Consider the following 18,679-nt stretch of genomic DNA (forward strand, 5'->3'; position numbering starts at 1 on the left):
ATGTATGTATATTTGTGTATATATATATATATATATATATATATATATATATATATATATATATATATATATATATATATATATATATATATAGTTATTCTATGTCTGTATATTTCTATATATCTGACAATCTTTTATTCTCAATTTTGCACCAAACCTCACCATGATAGTAGTATATGTAAATGTACCTGGCGGAATAAACTGATTGTGATTCTGAAAATACAATAATTCTGCACAATCGTTTGAGATTGAATTATGGCCTTCTCAACAAAGATACATTTGAACATTTAAACGAAATAAATAAAGGTAAAGTAATTATCAACCTCTTGCTTTGTAACTTTACCGTTTGCAGCAGCACCGCGCTCCGTCGCAGGTCTCGTGGCAGTTTGCAGGGAACCATGAGACAGGTCATCTGAAAGGCGTCTCACACAATTTCTAAACAGCAGCGGCACTTAGACGGCCCCGCCTGGTCTCAAGGTAATCTACTAACACAATCATGAGAACGTACTCACATAATGAACTCAGTAACCTAGAATAACAATAGCAGACCGATCCAAAGCCACGACGAAGCCGTTTGACCGAAACCCCCGATTCCAGAGTTGAAGCAGCGGTCTCCCTCTCCTGGTGTTGCATTTGTTCATGTGTCACTATTCTGTTAAAAAAAATAGACGAGCAGCATAATGGAACATTCAGGTTTATTAACACACAACAGTAAATAAACCAATGGAAAGGGTCAGTTTGAGAATATGTGGAAAGAACTGATCACGATATCCAAAGCATAATGTTAGATGTAACATTGGAAACTGCACTTCCACACCAGCCTGTACCTTTTTCTTTGGAAACAACGCTTCTTTAAAATAAAACTACCTCCAACGATGCCCTTTTATTTATTTATTTGTTTATTATTATTATTATTATTATTATTATTATTATTATTAGTAGTAGTAGTAGTAGTAGTAGTAGTAGTAGTAGTAGTAGTAGTAGTAGCATTAGTAGTAGAAGTGAAGAGGAGTTTGGATGGATGATCCTCAGGCCTCCAAATAATGGACAATCCACAAATAACTAATGCATAACTTGAACATTTCCCGCGCCTAAACAGACATCCACAACAACCTTTTTGGAGCAACCTTCCAGAAGATCTCAGACTCAGCGCTATTTTTAAATCCAGGATCAAAACATTTATATTTGCCACTGCCTTTCAGTGAACAATCAGCCTGATTAAAAGTGCACTTTGACCTTTCCTTTCTATGAGTTTGTCGTGTCTTTTTATATGTTGTTTATAGCTTTTTGTTTCGGTGCTTTCATTACTCTTTTATGTAATGCCTTTTATGTCTTATGTAAAGTACTTTGAATTGCCCTTGTGTGTGAAATGTGCTGTACGAATAATCTTGTCCTGCCATAATTGAAAACTTCACGGCATTATTAAACATTCAGAGTCTGAGAGGAGATTTTCACTTTTATTTGGTTCCTGCACATGTTAGAGTGGAAAAATAAGACAAGACAGTATTTTATTAATACATTTTGAAATGAGACGGCTGCAAATAGAGCCCTAAAGATGAATGCTGCTGATACAGTATATTAGGTATTCCTCATGATAAGTCTGGAACTTGCTTAAATTCTTAGGGCTATGAGTGACGATGAGTGACAACCCACGCACCTTTATGTGTGCTGTTCTACATCTTTTTTTGTTAAGTTGTTCAAATTATTGTCTATTTCACCACATTGACTTTTGGGCAATAATGCTGCAGCAAATGACATTGTTGTTATCCACAATGTCATCCAGATAGATAGATAGATACATAGATAGATAGTGTAGTATAATTTTAAGCTTATTTTTAAGGTAATCAATGAATAAGTAAACATGTCTTTGTGTTTGGTATGCCACAGATTAGAAGCAGGTGTGGAAGACAGGAAGGAGGCTCCTTCCATCATTAACCTATAGACAAGAAATGCAGAGGTACGGGGTATCAAATTAACCTCATGAAATACAGTATATGTTTGCATGAAGACAAGATATAATATATTTAGATATAATATGAATGAGATATAACGTATTTAGACATAACAGGAATAAGATATAACTTATTTAGACATAATATGAACAATGTATTCAGACAATATTAGTAAGAGTGAAAGCATGTCTCGACAGAGAGGCCTCTAAAAAAGCAAAAAATTCACTTTGAGTGATCTGTGCCCTCTCTCGGAGTCAGACTAGGCTTCTAAGAAATTATCTCGATATGGTGGTAAGCTCAGAAGATAGGAGGAAAACAGGAGGGAAAAACATTAGGGAGACAAGGAGGAGTCAAGGCTTTGGAAATAATATATTACTTTGAAAGCCAAAGAGTTTTCAGTGTACTCTGCAGACCTCAAAAAGACTGTTTTTTGGGTTTTTTTAAGTCTTATCTGTGTATTCAACTTTCCTGAAGTGCTGCTTATGTGAATAAGAACCTAAGAGTGAGGTTTTCTCCATAACAATAGATAGATTGATAGATAAATAGACAGACAGACAGACAGATAGACAGACAGACAGACAGACAGACAGACAGACAGACAGACAGACAGACAGACAGACAGACAGACAGACAGACAGACAGACAGACAGACAGACAGACAGATAGATAGATAGATAGACAGACAGACAGACAGACAGACAGACAGACAGACAGACAGACAGACAGACAGACAGACAGACAGATAGATAGATAGATAGATAGATAGATAGATAGATAGATAGATAGATAGATAGATAGATAGATAGATAGATAGATAGATAGACAGACAGACAGACAGACAGACAGACAGACAGATAGATAGATAGATAGATAGATAGACAGACAGACAGACAGACAGACAGACAGACAGACAGACAGACAGACAGACAGACAGACAGATAGACAGACAGATAGATAGATAGATAGATAGATAGATAGATAGACAGACAGACAGATAGACAGATAGATAGATAGATAGATAGATAGATAGATAGGAAATAAGTGAATTCTAAAAGGATGCGTTATTATTTTCCACTCTGGTTATTTCCTCAACACCTACTGCTTGGATGTGGGCACAGCGAGAAGACACCACATGGGTGTGGGTGGATTGGAAGTGAGACCTGCCAGAGTGACTCCAGTCAAGTACATACGTAATGAGCATACAGCCATAGGTGTAGTTGACCAGATGTCATGAGTGAAATTATAAGGATTTCATTTGGCATCCAACAGAAAGGAAGAGTAACTTTTTAGGGTTTGGAAGCGGGGCATAATGGGCCATCAGACAGATGCACTTAAAGGGATAATAAGAGATAATAGAGATAATAAAATAATAATATTACTTCAATTATTTTACAGCATAATTTTCTTTTTATTAATAATAATAATGAATATAATTAATATTTCTATATATGTATATAAATAATATATAATATCGTATTTCTATCTCATCTCATTTTAATTTGTAGCTCTTTCTTGACTGGGCGGTTTTTGCTGCTCTGACGCCTGTATTTCCCTTTAGGTTTAATTCAATTAAGTGTTATCTTATCTTAATAATAACAACAACGAAAACGACTTAAAAATGTGTATTTTTGATTAATTTATTATCTATTACTCTATTTGTTCTGATGTAATCCCAAATGTCAATACGTGTATGTATGTATTTACTGTATGTATGTATATTCTCAGGGCCGGCTCGTAGCATAAGCACTCTAAGCGGTTGGTTAATAAAAACAGTGTGTTTTTAATTTAAGATCATGAATTGATGCTCCTCAGGTTCCTGATTGAAATGTATTCTGTCCATCTGTCATCCGTCTCTTCTGTCCGTCCTCCACTCCAGTAGGTGGCACCGACACCCGATGGCAACCGCAGTACAACTCCATAAAAGAAGAATAATAAGGAAACGTAGCGGAAGGCTCGAGGCCACTTCGTGGTTTTGTTTTAAATTAAAACACAGTTTCAAGATGAACACGGCTCTAAAACACTGGAAAGAGGCGGCCACCATCATCCTGGCGGCCGGCTCCAGGCACAAAAGAGCGGGCCCGGGCAGCGCGCCCTGCAGGAGCAGCCCGGGTGGAGGTGACCCGGGTCCGGGGCTGACCCGCCACCTCCCGCCGGGCTCCGGCTTCGACTACGACGTGCTCATGCTCAAGCGGAGCAGCAAGAGCGGCTTCATGCCGAACGCCTACGTGTTCCCCGGCGGCGTGGTGCACCCGGCGGACTTCTCCGGCGAGTGGTTGGAGGTGTTCGCCGCCTTCCGAAACGATCCGGACCTCGGCCTGGGGAAGGTGCGGCAGCCGGCGGGCACCCGGCCGCCGATCTTCGCCACGGATCGACTCATGCTGGGGTCGCCCTTGCCGGGGGAGGTGGCGTTCCGGATCTGCGCCCTGAGGGAGACCTTCGAGGAGTCCGGGGTGCTGCTGGCCGTGGCCAAACCGGAGGAGCGGAGCTTAGTGGAGGCCATGGAGAAGAACCGGGGCACGATAAGTTCACCCCCGGGCCTGGCTTGTCAGGTGGAAGACCGGGGGGCCCTCGTCAGATGGAGAGCCCTGGTCAACCAGAACCCCGCCAACTTCATCAGGATGTGCAAAGAGCTGGACTTGCTGCCCAACATCTGGGCTCTGCACGAGTGGGGGAACTGGCTGACCCCCGTTGGGGTCGACGCGAAGAAGCGGAGGTACGACACCGCCTTCTTCCTCTGCTGCCTGCGGGAGGCCCCCCACACCCTGCAGGACAACCAGGAGATAGTGCACGTTAAGGTGGGGCCCGTCAAGGCTCAAATGAAGTGTGTGGGTGGGTGGGTGGATCAGGATGTGTGTGTGTGTGTGTGTGTGTGTGTGTGTGTGTGTGTGTGTGTGTGTGTGTGTGTGTGTGTGTGTGTGTGTGTGTGTGTCAGGGTGTGTCAGGGTGTGTGTGTGTGTGTGTGTGTGTGTGGGGGTGGGTGGGTCAGGGTGTGTGGGTGTGTGTGTGTGTGGGGGTCAGGGTGGGTGTGTGTGTGTGTGTGTGTGTGTGTGGGAGGGTCAGGGTGTGTGTGTGTGTGTGTGTGGGAGGGTCAGGGTGTGTGTGTGTCTGTGTGTGTGGGAGGGTCAGGGTGTGTGTGTGTGTGTGTGTGTGTGTGTGTGTGTGTGTGTGTGTGTGTGTGTGTGTGTGTGTGTGTGTGTGTGTGTGGGAGGGTCAGGGTGTCTGCGGCTCCTTAATACTAAGATACTAAAACATCTTAAAATATCCTGAAGTTAAGCTATGCACATATTGGGTTTTGTTTAAAAGGGAACACCAACCCATTTCAGCATTGATATGGCGAAAACGATACCCCCGAGTTGATATCTCCACCCCTTCCCCCTTGAGTCTCATAGATAGGAATGAAGAATCTCAATTCCATTCAAAATCTGAATTCATCCACCTTCCTCGTTTTCCGATTCAAATGGAACTTATAATAACAATTCATAGAGTCATCTAGTAGTTCATAACCTTCCCCATTTCGAAGGAATCCTTAACCTCTTACCTGTACACTTTATTTAATAAGGGAGACATTGTTTGTCCAAAGATTAGTCTTAAATTTAATTGAAAATGTTCTTAAACAGCATAAAATGTAACTCCGACATTGTTGATTGTTTGATAATACAGATACATTTATAGTTACGTTCCAATGTTGGATACTCGCCAGTCCAACAAAATCACATTTTAAATGTCATAATATAACAAGCAGCACTTATTCATCAGGGAATCACTAATCATTTGCGATTGGTTCTCAAATCACTGAAGTTGACCAGTTCAACATTAAAGTTAACTAGTGCATGCCCGTTCCAAATTCAAGACTTTCTTAGACGTTTTGATGGAACAGTTTAACAAAATGGAAGGACAACTCTCCAAGAAACAAAGAAGCACCAAATGTGGAAATATTGGCAAGTTAGAACTTAAAGAGGATCAGTCGGGTCCAGGTTTCTTCTGTCAATGGTTCAGGCCTGTTTTCCACAATGCAAGATGAAACTGCCCGTTAAAGGCTTACACCGGGGAAAGACCCACTTTGTCTACGTTCACACTGCAAGTCTTTTAGTGCTCAATTCGGATTTATTGCTCCGATCCGATTTTTTGTTTTGTTTTTATTTTTATTTTCTTTGGCTGTTCACATTACTTTTAAAACGTGGCCATTTTCAGATTCCAGTGTGAACGGGTCACGGTCCTGAAGCGACCGGCACGCGCAGAAGTAACAAAGACGTCGCACGCAGCACGCTGTCGTACGGAAGTAAACATGGCAGACAACCGCACCGCGGCCCAGTGGTTGTCGGGCGGCGTGGAGCCGTGAACCTCGGCTCAAGCTCGCGGGGGATATCTAAAAATCTAGAGAAGAGCGCGGTGCTTTTTTGTTTCGTTCAATAAGGACATTTACTAAAATAATATACAATTCATCTAAGATAGAAACACAATGTGTGCAAATTGGCCCCCCATCGCTCCCTCAGAGGACACGCACGCACGCAGCATTTTAGATCCGGTGCTAGTCATGAAACGCGGCGAGCGTGGGTGCCCCCTCGCTGGGTCGGTCTATTTATCTATCTATTATTTATTTTCCCTCCCCGCGCAGTATACACTGGTGGCGGGTGGCCGTGGAGCGGGCGGCGGTGGGGGTGTCCGGTGCGCCGCGCTCTGCTCACCATTCTCAGTCTGGGCAGAATCACAAGTTTATCCTCCATACACACTAGACTAAGTACTTTTTTTGTACATTTCGTGCACTGCGGCCATGATAATAAGGAGGTTGGGAAGCCCTGCTCCAGAGTGTCGTAGAAGTGGCATGAATTCCGATTTGACTGTTCGGACTGAGGTCGCATTGGAGAAAATCAGACCTGCATCCCATCTATGCCACATATGAAAGTGGCCCGAAATGGAAAGATCAGATTCCATGTGATTTGTGCTTTTCACGCTGTTATGAAAAAAAAAAAAAAAAAAAAATGATCGGAGTCACATATGAGCAAAAAAAATCTGATTTTGGCCACTTTTCCCTGCGGTGTGAATGTAGCCTTTGTGACTAATGCCATAGACACGCTACACAACTTTCATAGTGGTCAGATTTCTGTTCTGTACACACAGAGTGTACTGCACACTACACAACTTTCTGTCTTGTGATTGGGGAATCTTGAAGTCGTTTTGGTTTCACACTACATGACTGATCAGTGACCAGGGCTCACACATTACAAGATCTTTCACCAGGAGGAATCCCAGACAAGTCTGTCGGGTCTCCAAACTACGCTTTGTAAGAACGAAAAGTGGCACCGGTAATTACGCAACACCATACTCAGAACAATTTTTTTTTTTTTTTTATAATTAAGGTTCTTGATCACTGTAAAATAAAAAATAAAAGCAGGATTTAAATACCTCGAGAAACAAAAATGTAAAATAGGTATGTTGTGTGTTTCTGGCTGCTGCTCCGTGCACTCCAGTTTCTCCTTCCTGGCTGCCTCTCTCCCACTTTTTGGTGTATGCACTGTGTAGTACTTCTCAGCACGTGCATATAAATTCATTACAGACACACTGCTATTCCATCCAACCTCTAGGGCTCCCGTTGAGAGGTTTTTCTCTGCTCACCAGATCTGATTAATCCGGAAACACTGTAATAGATACTGAAAGTCAGTTAATCAAAGACTCCTATAAGACCTTTAGATTTATAATTCAAATATAGTGCACTCTTATCCTGCTCCTCCAGAAATCTGATCTTATCTACTTGATTTCCCCCTTCATCCATCTGTCTTTCAAAATGCTTTATTGCCATTGAGAAAACATATGTTGTTATTGCCACGGAAAAGAAAAAGTAGAACGTAAAATTTAAAACTGGAAATATGTGAATGTTGCAAAAATATATATCAAAATGTATAGTTAAGTTTATTTCTATAGCCATTAATCCCAGTACACTCTCAAATGGGCTTCACACACCACATTTCACATAGAAATCAACAGCATCCCCTGGTCAAGGGAAAAACAGAAAACCCCAGGGCCTTGAGGGGGAAAAAGAGAGAAATCTTGAGATGGGACAGAGGAGGAATCCCCCTTCTGGGACAACCAGGCATTTTAGGCATCTAACAATATCCATCTATCTAATGCCTCTTTTCCACTGCACAAAAAGCCTGCTAACATCTGGCTTTTCCCTTGAGTGGGAAAGGTAACACCCCGCATTCAGTCACGGGACAGATCTGCTCCAGCTCCGATCAGCAGTGATGGAAACGTGCCACCCGGGTAGACAAGCAAATTCTAGGCCCTTTACCTGCACCATGCGACGTGCGTTGAAGTTCCAGGCATTGGCACGTAAATAGGCCGGGATAAAAGTGTATCATTCGATCATTTCATCGCCGATTCAGAATCCAAATCAGAAGTTTTTGACTTTTTTCCCTTTTGTGTGGGTGGGTGTAGGGCCAGCGTGCTTCCTAGGGGGGACTCCCCTGGGCATCCCCGTGCCTCTATGTTACTTATTGAATGAAACAAAAAAAAAAAAGCACCGCCGAAGGACCGGGCCGATGCACGTACGCCGCGTATCGGGCGCTGCCGGTGCTCGGATGCGGGCACCAATACCCCATGCGGCTTCTACTGTTTTTTTCCCCTAATCACACTGGATCCATGATATGCCCCTTTTTTCCGGTGTGTTGGTGACGGATTTGTCGATTTTGACGCAATTTGGACATGCGACACGTGTAGTAATAATAAACTTTAAATAAACGACATTTTGTCAAACTGCGCTATTAAAGTGTGTGTGTGTGTGTGTGTGTGTGTGTGTGTGTGTGTGTGTGTGTGCACGCATAAGTGAAGATAAAATATAAACTCTCTCTTTCTGTATTTCAGTGGGCGACCCCCCCAGAGTTCCTCCACAGCTTTGAGTCACGGGAGCTGTGGATCGCACCGCCACAGTTCTATGACCTGAGCCGCATGTGTCGCCACCCATCCATGAGCAGCCTCCACCGCTTCGCCGTGCAGCGCGCCACTGAGGGCTGTGAGCACTGGCTTCCTGTGGTCATAGACAGCGGCCGCATGTCACTGCTGCCAGGTGCTGTTCACATCTCTATATATATATATATATGCAACTTGATATGCCTCCGTGGAACTTGTTTTATGTTTTTACTCACTGCAAGACATAAAATTGATTTTTTTTTTTTTTTTGAACATGTAAAAGAAAATAAAAAAACAAGAATAACCATTTACATGAGCCATACACGTAAACTGCAAACTCTCAATAAACAAATTCTCATGAATAAATATTACAAGTCCAAAAAGGAGTAGGAAGAAGTATACACTTATATGATCCTACCCCTTCTCCATAACTCAAACAATTAACAATTAATCATATATACATCTCATAAACAACTACCCCAATCATCACTTTATTACTTTTATTACATTACACTGTACACACTATAATAAGTTGGTTAGCACAAAGTAATAATTAGTATTTGATAATTAATTGATACCCTATATACCCATAAGACTAATTTACTCTGTTTCTTGTGTGTGAACAGTTGTATAATTATATATCTGACTATTTCTGTTTTGTATTTTTTTTTTTTTTTTTTTACCATTGGTATATATTTGAGAATTGTATTAATATTTTATATTTACCTCACTTTTTTATTTTGTTATTATTTTTATTCTCAACATTTTTGGACTTGTGCTTTTTTATAATGCTAATGGACTGCAGTGTAACGCACCCAACCTCACCAGAACAAATTCCTAGTATATGTTAATGTACGTGGCTGAATGAACGGTTTCTGATTCCGATTTCTGATCACCGTAAAGACCATATCCCTGTCTTCTATTTCACTGGCCAGTAGTATTCAAGCAAATTAAAATAAATGTTTTTCATAGCAGCTTGTACCGCTATGCACCATTTCAATTCCTGGAATCTGCACTATTAATATGAGGAATCTCAGTAATCTCACCAATGTATTTCTTATTTTAGTCATTTTTATGCTGTAATTTGACCTCCGTCAGCCAAACTTCTATTAATTTCTAAACCGTTATTGTGTTGGAGAACTGTAATGGTTGTGCCCATTTACCACCTCTCTGCATGTATTTTCAGGTGACAGGCAGTACCCAGAGGACGGTTCAGAGGAGCTCAAGGAGGATACAGCATATCTGCAGGATTCTTCGGGGAAAGAATCCGGACTCCATCGCTTCGTCATCCATGACCCGTACACCATGTCCGTGCAGGCCACCATCACTCCAAAGTACAAGCACCTGCTTCCTGTAGAAGGGCCCGTGATAAGAAACAGTCGTCTATGATTTACCCGACTTAAGACTATAAACTTATTGGAACTTTCAGCCGTCTGGAATCGAAAGCAATATTTGGGGCAAATGACTACTGCAATTTTAAACCGTACTGTCTTGGAAGCCATCCACCGTGAACTCCAGATGGTGCGTGGTATCCACCCTGCCAGCCATGCTGCCGCTGGATGGATTCACCGTCGTAAGGCAAAAGGGAATTCTATGTGACAGTAAAGCAACGTTTTCTTGCATGTGCCTTTTTTAACTGACGTGTAAACATGGGATATCGACAGTTATGTCTGTCTATATATATTTTTCCGATTTTGTCTGCAAATCAAAATTATTTATTTAAAAACGTGTGTGGCCAAAAATAAATATTATATAAGTGACACATAAAAAAGTTTTTTGCCTTAACCAGCCTGCCGAAGTATAAGTTATATAGTATAATACTAATAAGAGCCTTTTATACAGTTACAAAGCACTTTGCAATTAATTAAAGTATTGGACGGGAAAAAAAACTGGATCCCAGTGACTTGAAGGAGTTTTAATGAAAGTTTAACAGCTCTGAGTGGACAAACTTTCGAAATATCCTGAGTGACCTGCGTCTGTGAGAAAGTAAGTTGAACTCTCTTTGCTCCAGTGAATGACCTTTTTAACCCTGAAGAAGTCAAGCCCCCGACTGAGTTGAGCATGAACATTTGCAATCATCTGTGAGCGTACGTATATGAGAAATAAACCCCTAGACGAGTGGAGAGATGAAACATGTGGCGTCTAATTCCATCACGTCACCCAGGAATACTGTTTATCCCTTAGTGATATGATTAATTCCAACTATTCTTCAGTCCAGAGAAGCAAATTGGCACTTTTTTTTTTTTTTTTTTTTTTACCAAAGTTTTAGTGTTAAAAAAACCAAATCGAAATTTCTAAGATATTCCCTTGACTCCAAAAACCGGTTAATTTATGAATATATAATTTCAAGTTCAATTATTTGGCATTAAGGCAGTGTTTCCAGAAACAGCTTGAAAGACTCATTGTATGTAAGACTGTAAGGGGGGGGAACCACAGTGTCCATTTAATATTCACCAAATCTCAGAATGATCACTTTAGAAAATGATGTTTCCATTTTATTTGCCAAAAAAAAAGGAAACCAAAGCAACGGCCAAATTAACAAACACATACAATCAACTTAAAATAGCACCTTGCTGCCGGTGGATTTGTGTGTTGTGGATTATCATCATCCTTCGCAACGGGAGTGCAAATGTCAGCGGTGGGAGCTCGGTGGGGGAATCCAGCGCTTCGGGCGTCTTCCGCGCTCACAGCAGCGCGCCTGATGGCAAATTAATGACTCCGACGAAATCATCTCCGTCGGAGAGGTTGTATCCTGTGTCTGGCATTAGTGAGCATTAGTTCTTAACTAGATTCTTCCTTCATGCAGTTGCCGCCCTCCTCCTTTTCCACCGGGCGGCGTGTCCTGCAGAGTGCCCGGTTCAGTGTGTTTAGTGCCCGCGCCACTTCGTTCCACAAGATAAGAGTATTTCAGTTACGTAAGTGCATCACTCTGGATTAAAAAAATACACTGGATAAAAAAATAATGATCTCATGTGGAAAGCTTTTAAACAAATTGTTCCTCCTACTTGATGTTATCTTGGTATCTACTCATATGGTCAGGTATTACTATTTAAATTACGGTGGGAGAACCCACCACTGTAGTCTTGTTTCTTTGGGGTTTTTTTTAATAATACTAATCCTTCCCTATGGACTTTCTCTCCACCCTTCCAAACGTTGCTCCTCATAGAGCTGCACAATTAAGAAATGGTATTGTATACACTTTATTTTTTTCCAATAAACTCCTTAAACCTTATATCAAATGTACTATAGCAGTTTTATTGGCAATTTTTTTTTTTTGTAGTTTGAGATCTAGTAGGGAACTTTTATTTATTTTTTGTATGTTTGGCACGGCTTTCACAGGATAGCTTTTGGCTTGCCGTGCTTGTCTATTGTGCCGCCGGAAAGTCATTTTAGAGCTTTGTATTTATGTGTGGAATTGCGCGCTGCTATCCAGAGCCCTCGAAATGAATGTCATCAGTGGGGAACAAGGGCAAACAAAGCCGCGGAGATTGTTCACATTTTTTTTGGTAAAATAGCGCTCCGCCTCTTGAAATGGACTTGCTCCGCGCAACACCAAATTCCGAGGATGTGAGACCGCATTTTGGGACGGAGAATGAGGTGGCTTGAAAGCAATTATAAACGGCTTCTACGATGGATATGTTTATTTTTTAATACATCCGTCCATCGATCAAGACAATTGAAACAGGAGCTTTATCTGTTTGAAAGTCATTACCCTTTGTGTATGTGACATACACATGTAACAAAATTAAAATTTTGTGTATAAGATATTTTATATATATATATATATATATATATATATATATATATATATATATATATATATCATTAAAAGGTGACTTAAAAAAATGAAGAGGTCAAGTGTCCCAGTCTGGACGCTGCAGATCAGCCCGGTGGTCCACGTGGTAAAGTGTGCAGATGTTTCGTTTGCCGCTGCCGAGCTAAAACGCTTCAAAGCCGAAACCCGGGTGATCGGTGTGGGCCGTGATCCTCCACACACTCCACCACGCCGCATCTCCATCCGTCAGCGACTGGAGTGTTGGATCTTGAGGGGTGAGGGGTGCTTGGAATGACGCCGGCGCACCCTCCGCGCTGTTTGCGCCGGAGACCCTGTGGGGGGTTTCCATGGCGACCCACAGCCCTCGGATAACTATCTGAGTCGAGGGGAGATAACGATGTGGCGGCCTGTCTCAACACGTGCGTGTCCGCCCACGAGTTGCTTCGTTGCCAGTGGAATGACATCACAAGGAAAGCATTTGACCTCACTAGGCCGGAGCGCAAATGAGGTAGTCATTTCTACCTTCCCGTGCCCAGGTTTATTAGTTTGTTGCTAAGTGTTGCTAAGAAAGCAATGCCTTTGGGGGAAAATAATAATTTAAAAAAATCGTATCCTGTGGGGAAATTATTCTCAAAGTTGGAAAAGTAAACGCACGACTCTCTCTCTCTCTCTCTCTCTGTCCTTCCACAAGATTTAAAGTGCAGTGTTTCAGACGGCTCATTCTTTATTTAAATCATGTCTCTTTCTACCATTCATGTTTTATTAATTGCCTTTATATTTTTGGATATCTGGGATGCAGGTGGCCCTGAATCATGATGTAAATCTGTCATGGATTTGCATGACTCACGGGGCTTAACGTTTCTCCCGAAGCGACAACAGAAACAATGAAAAATAAATCAATGTCGGCGGAGCAGGGCGAGCTGAGACGGGAACATGTGGACGCTGCAGTGATTTCCTTCCGTCCGGTCCCCTTCCGCCGAACATTGCACGTGGGTTTGTGTTCTTCTGCTTTTTGGAGTCCCGCTTTTATTTCTTGAGACGAGTTTCCTACCTTAGGAGTTGAAAGAGGAAAATGTAGAGATGCATATGACGCCCGCGTGATCCTGATCTGATTCTGTGGATCAGGATCAAATAAAAAAAATTAAAAATGAAATCAATGAAGTGGAAAAAAGTGGAAACACATGACCATCAGAGGAAAGGTTTGTGGTATTTTCAACATGTGGCACCGATATTGCTGTCATAACGTGTGTAAACTTATGTAAAATATAATAATGCATAGGGTTTTTTTGTTTTGTTTTGTTAAAACTTTACATTTTTTACATACAATGTCTGTCAGCTGTAGAATGAATGACTCAAATTAAGAATAAACACAGAACATCATTGTATATGCGTATTAGTGTATAATCACCCCAAGTAATACCACTAAAGGCTCTTGCAAGTCTTAATAACATTAAGGAACTAAAGCAGCATTAGCTCTTGGCCACTGTCATCACCTACATTTGAAATACCGTCGCTCTTTTGGTCTCTAGTGGTGACTTCTAAGGCAATTAGGCAAATTATCCACAATCCCAAAGTAGTGCCAAGTGAGCTCCAGCGGATCAGGATAGTCAGTCTGTTTGATACCACCGCGTACTATTAGTATTAAAATAGCAGGTCTAAAAATAAAAGTCACATTTGTCTCCAAAGTAGGCTCAATGCACCATCAAGGCCCGCGCCATGGCCTTCATAACTTATGACATTAGGGTTAGGGTTTGCGTTATCTAACACAGCGTTTACTGCCCGTTCTACAGATGGCGCGTAGGTGTCTTCGTTTCATCATTTTATTAGAATAAATAGAATTAATTGTATGTACATTATCTGACACGGAATACAATATTTACAGACCTTCTATTCTCATTTTGCAGCGTAACACATTCGAGACCGTCCAGAACGAACCCCGGCAAATAAAGTAGGCTCGGCGTGAGGAAGATGGCGTGCGAACCTTCCGAAAAACAGTCTTTAGGGATCGCTCTCTCTCTCGCTCTCTCTCTCTCTCTCTCTACCAAGAGTTCGTCATAACGTGCATTCCTACCAAGACGTCGGCTGGGAACTGAACCGGTCGCTATCCGAAGGCTACGATCGCATTCAATCCGCACGAAGCTACGGCACGGCGCGGGTTTCGATGAAACCTCGCGTGACGCGTGAAATCTTCACGGGCTTTGGCTCCTTCCCGTGGACCCTCCCGACGGGAGACGCGGACTCGCCGCGCTGCGCCGCCGTCTCGGATGGAGGGGCAGCGGCTCTACCTAACGACAGCAGGCTACATTTACTCATGAGCTTTTTCATTAATCCATTTGGATTACAACACGGCTGCCTCTCAAAATACTTCGTTTAAATCCCCCCAGTCCCCCCCCCCTCCACATCAGGGGCAGTGCCCACACTGTTCTACGCTCAATCTAGTGCAACTCAATACATTCACAACAACTTCTCCCTTCTACCTCCCACAACGAGCACCTCTTAAAAAGCTCCCCCTCTCTCTCTCTCTCTCTCTCTCGCTGTCTTTCTCTCTTCCCGGGATGTTGGCCGGCTCCCATGTTCCCTTCTCCACGGGCGGCCTGGCTGGTGTCCTTATGACCGGGTTGTCCGGTCTGCGGATCAGGACATGTTGATAACCAGATACCCCAGGACCCCAGCAGCGACCACAATCACGCAGAACACAATGATGGCGCAGAAAGAAGCGAAGCTGGCGTCTCTTTCTCCCCCTTCGTCCTCTTTGGGCTCCTCCTCACAGATGGAGATGATGCCCACGGAGGAGTTCCCGACGCTCATGTTGGACTTGAGCTCGGCGCCCGCCTCCTGCTTGGCCTCCACCGCCCAGGGCGCCACCTGCACCTTCATCTCCATCTCCTCCATCATCTGGCCCACCTGGGTGATCTCGGTCTGCAGGTCCCTCAGGTCCACGGTGTCGATGTTGCCGTCCGCCTCATACTTCATGTTCTGGACGCTCATCGCCCGGGCGGCCACCGTGGTGGTGCTGCCGGTCATCCCCGTCTGGATGAGGTGCCTGGTCGGCACCTTGAGGGGAAAGTCCTGCCCTATCTCCAGGGACCTCTTCATGTCCACCTCCAGGATCTCCATGCTGCTGGAGAACAGCACCCATAGCCTCTCGTACTCGGCCCGGTCGTCCTTGCTGATGCTCTTGTCTTTGAGCAGGGCGGTCAGCTTGGTCCTGTTGGCCACGGCCAGCTCCTGGGCCTTCCTGCGGGTCTTCTTCAGCTCCTCGCGGAGGTTCTGGGAGTCCGAGGTGCTGCCCAGGGCGATGACCAGGTGTCTGTAGCAGGCGGTCACTTTGTTCAGGGCGTCCAGCATGGTTTTACACTCGTCCTTCCCCATCGCAGCGGTGATCTTGGCTCACTCCAGATACAGGGGGAACAATTAAAATATGAAGGAAAAGACGCACCAGGAAAAGGGTGGGGGGGGGGCGGCGGGGAAGGGGCGCAGCGTGGGTCCGCACAGTGTCGGAGCTGTCCTCCGCGGGGTTTTATTGTAGTTTCCACAGAGCCGCTCTGCAAATCCACTCAGCGAACCTCGTCACAAATTCCCTCTCTATCCATGTTCCGTGGCCGCGGGCGAGCGGCGATCGGCTTAGAAATTAATGCGTCCGTAAATGGCTTTGGGCTCCTCCGCCTCCACGCTCCACATCACATCACGCAGCCTCCACCACCGTCTGCCGGGGGACGGAGGGGCGGCGGGGCGGCGGGTGGGTGGGAGATCCGAGCATCAGAAAGGTCCAGCTACAGGTGTCCCGGCAGCGTCCGAGGAGAAGAGGAGACGATCATAATAAGAAATAGAAATGGACGTTAAATTAATATTAATATGATATATTGAGGATTGGTGGTGTTTTTTGTTTGTTTTTGTTTTTTTTTGTTTATTTTTTAAGTCGCCCGGGCGCACGCGGTTGTGACGGGCCTACCTGTGGGAACTCCGAGCTGCCGTTTAACGAACCCAAAATAACACAGGGACCTCCCGTCTCGCGTCGCTCGCCGAACGGAGCATTACGTCACGACGACGGAGCTCCTCGGCGTGCGAGAGCGCGAGCCGCCGTTTAAATAGCCATCAAAGCGCCGTCGGCGGGTCACGTGCGCGAAGCGGGGCCCAGCCATTGGGCGACGCGGAGCGGCGTCACGTGCGGGGCGGGGGGGGGGGGGCGTCTCCCTCCTGCGGGGGGTCTCCTCAGCCCCGACGGAGCCTTGACAGTACATAGAGAAATGGGAACAAAAAAGGGGAAGGAAATGTGCCGAGGCAGCCGAGGGGCGAGGAGACGCTCCATGACAAAGTCTAGGAGCTAGGAAACACTGGGAGAGACATTCTAGGAGGTCGGGGACATTTTATGAGAAGGTCTAGGAGCTAGGAAACACTGGGAGAGACGTTCTAGGAGGTCGGGGACATTTTATGAGTAGGTCTAGGAGCTAGGAAACACTGGGAGAGACGTTCTAGGAGGTCGGGGACATTTTATGAGAAGGTCTAGGAGCTAGGAAACACTGGGAGAGACGTTCTAGGAGGTCGGGGACATTTTATGAGAAGGTCTAGGAGCTAGGAAACACTGGGAGAGACATTCTAGGAGGTCGGGGACCTTTTATGAGAAGGTCTAGGAGCTAGGAAACACTGGGAGAGACGTTCTAGGAGGTCGGGGACTCTGTAGGAGACATTCTAGGAGCTAGGGGACATTTGATGAGAAGGTCTAGGAGCTAGGAAACACTGGGAGAGACATTCTAGGAGGTCGGGGACTCTGTAGGAGACATTCTAGGAGCTAGGGGACATTTGATGAGAAGGTCTAGGAGCTAGGAAACACTGGGAGAGACATTCTAGGAGGTCGGGGACTCTGTAGGAGACATTCTAGGAGCTAGGGGACATTTGATGAGAAGGTCTAGGAGCCAGGAAACACTGGGAGAGACATTCTAGGAGGTCGGGGACTCTGTAGGAGACATTCTAGGAGCTAGGGGACATTTGATGAGAAGGTCTAGGAGCTAGGAAACACTGGGAGAGACGTTCTAGGAGGTAGGGGACTCTGTAGGAGACATTCTAGGAGCTAGGGGACATTTGATGAGAAGGTCTAGGAGCTAGGAAACACTGGGAGAGACGTTCTAGGAGGTAGGGGACTCTGTAGGAGACATTCTAGGAGCTAGGAATAATTATATGAGAAAGTCGAGGCGCTAGGAGACACTGTAGGATACTTTCTAGGAGCTAGGGGACATCCTAGGAGAAAGTCTAGGAGCTAGGAGACTCTGTAGGAGACATTCAGGGGGAAGGAGACATTCTAGGAGACACTCAAGGAGTTAGGACACATTTAAGGAGTCAGTCTAAGAGTTAGCAGACAATCTAGGAGCTAGGACGATGTCTAGGAGTTAGGAGACAATGTAGGAATTCAAAGAGGCTGTAAGAGACCATCTAGGAGCTAGGAGACAGTCTTGGAGTGAGGAGACATTTTAGGGGCGAGGAGACATTCTATGAGAAAGTCTAGGAGCTAGGAGACAGTGTAGGACACATTCTGGGAGCTAGGAGACATCCTATGACAAAGTCTAGGAGCTAGGAGAGGCTGTAGGAGACATTCAGGGGGAAGGATACATTCTAGGAGACATTCAAGGAGTTAGGACACATTTAAGGAGTCAGTCTAAGAGTTAGGAGACAATCTAGGAGCTAGGAGGATGTCTAGGAGATAGGAGGCAATGTAGGAATTCAAAGATGCTGTAAGAGACCATCTAGGAGCTAGGAGACAGTCTAGCAACTTGGAGATGCTGTAGGAGACATTCTTGGAGCTAGGAGACATTCTATGAGAAAGTCTAGGAACTCAATGATACTGTAGGAGACATTCTAGAAGTTAGGAGACATTCTATGAGGAAAGTCTAGGAACTAGGAGACACTATAGGAGACATTCTAGGAGCTAGGAGACATTCTAGGAGACAATCTAGGAGCTAGGAGACATTCTTGGAGACACTCAAGGAGTCAGTCTAGGAGTTGGAAGACAATCTAGGACTTGCGAGACGCTGTAAGAGACCATCTAGGAGCTAGG

The 18,679-nt window shown here is 44.3% G+C and overlaps 2 protein-coding genes across 2 annotated transcripts; one reads left to right on the forward strand and one right to left on the reverse strand.

Moving 5' to 3' along the window:
• The first annotated feature begins 3,891 nt into the window (after window positions 1–3,891).
• nudt19 (nudix (nucleoside diphosphate linked moiety X)-type motif 19) lies at window positions 3,892–10,615 on the forward strand. The gene is made up of 3 exons (XM_079998076.1): window positions 3,892–4,747; window positions 8,811–9,012; window positions 10,042–10,615. Exons 1-3 carry the CDS (start codon window positions 3,953–3,955, stop codon window positions 10,242–10,244), a joined length of 1,200 nt encoding a protein of 399 aa, XP_079854202.1. The 5' UTR covers window positions 3,892–3,952; the 3' UTR covers window positions 10,245–10,615.
• Window positions 10,616–15,264: 4,649 nt separating this feature from the next.
• Window positions 15,265–16,002, reverse strand: LOC307228384 (regulator of G-protein signaling 9-binding protein; the record flags this gene model as incomplete). Its single annotated transcript, XM_079998022.1, has 1 exon — window positions 15,265–16,002. The coding sequence occupies one exon, from the start codon at window positions 16,000–16,002 to the stop codon at window positions 15,265–15,267; it is 738 nt and encodes a 245-aa protein (XP_079854148.1).
• Between the last annotated feature and the right edge of the window lie 2,677 nt (window positions 16,003–18,679).

The sequence above is a fragment of the Zeus faber genome (genome assembly GCF_960531495.2).
Source record: "Zeus faber genome assembly, chromosome: 3".
Taxonomy (NCBI): Eukaryota; Metazoa; Chordata; class Actinopteri; order Zeiformes; family Zeidae; genus Zeus; species Zeus faber.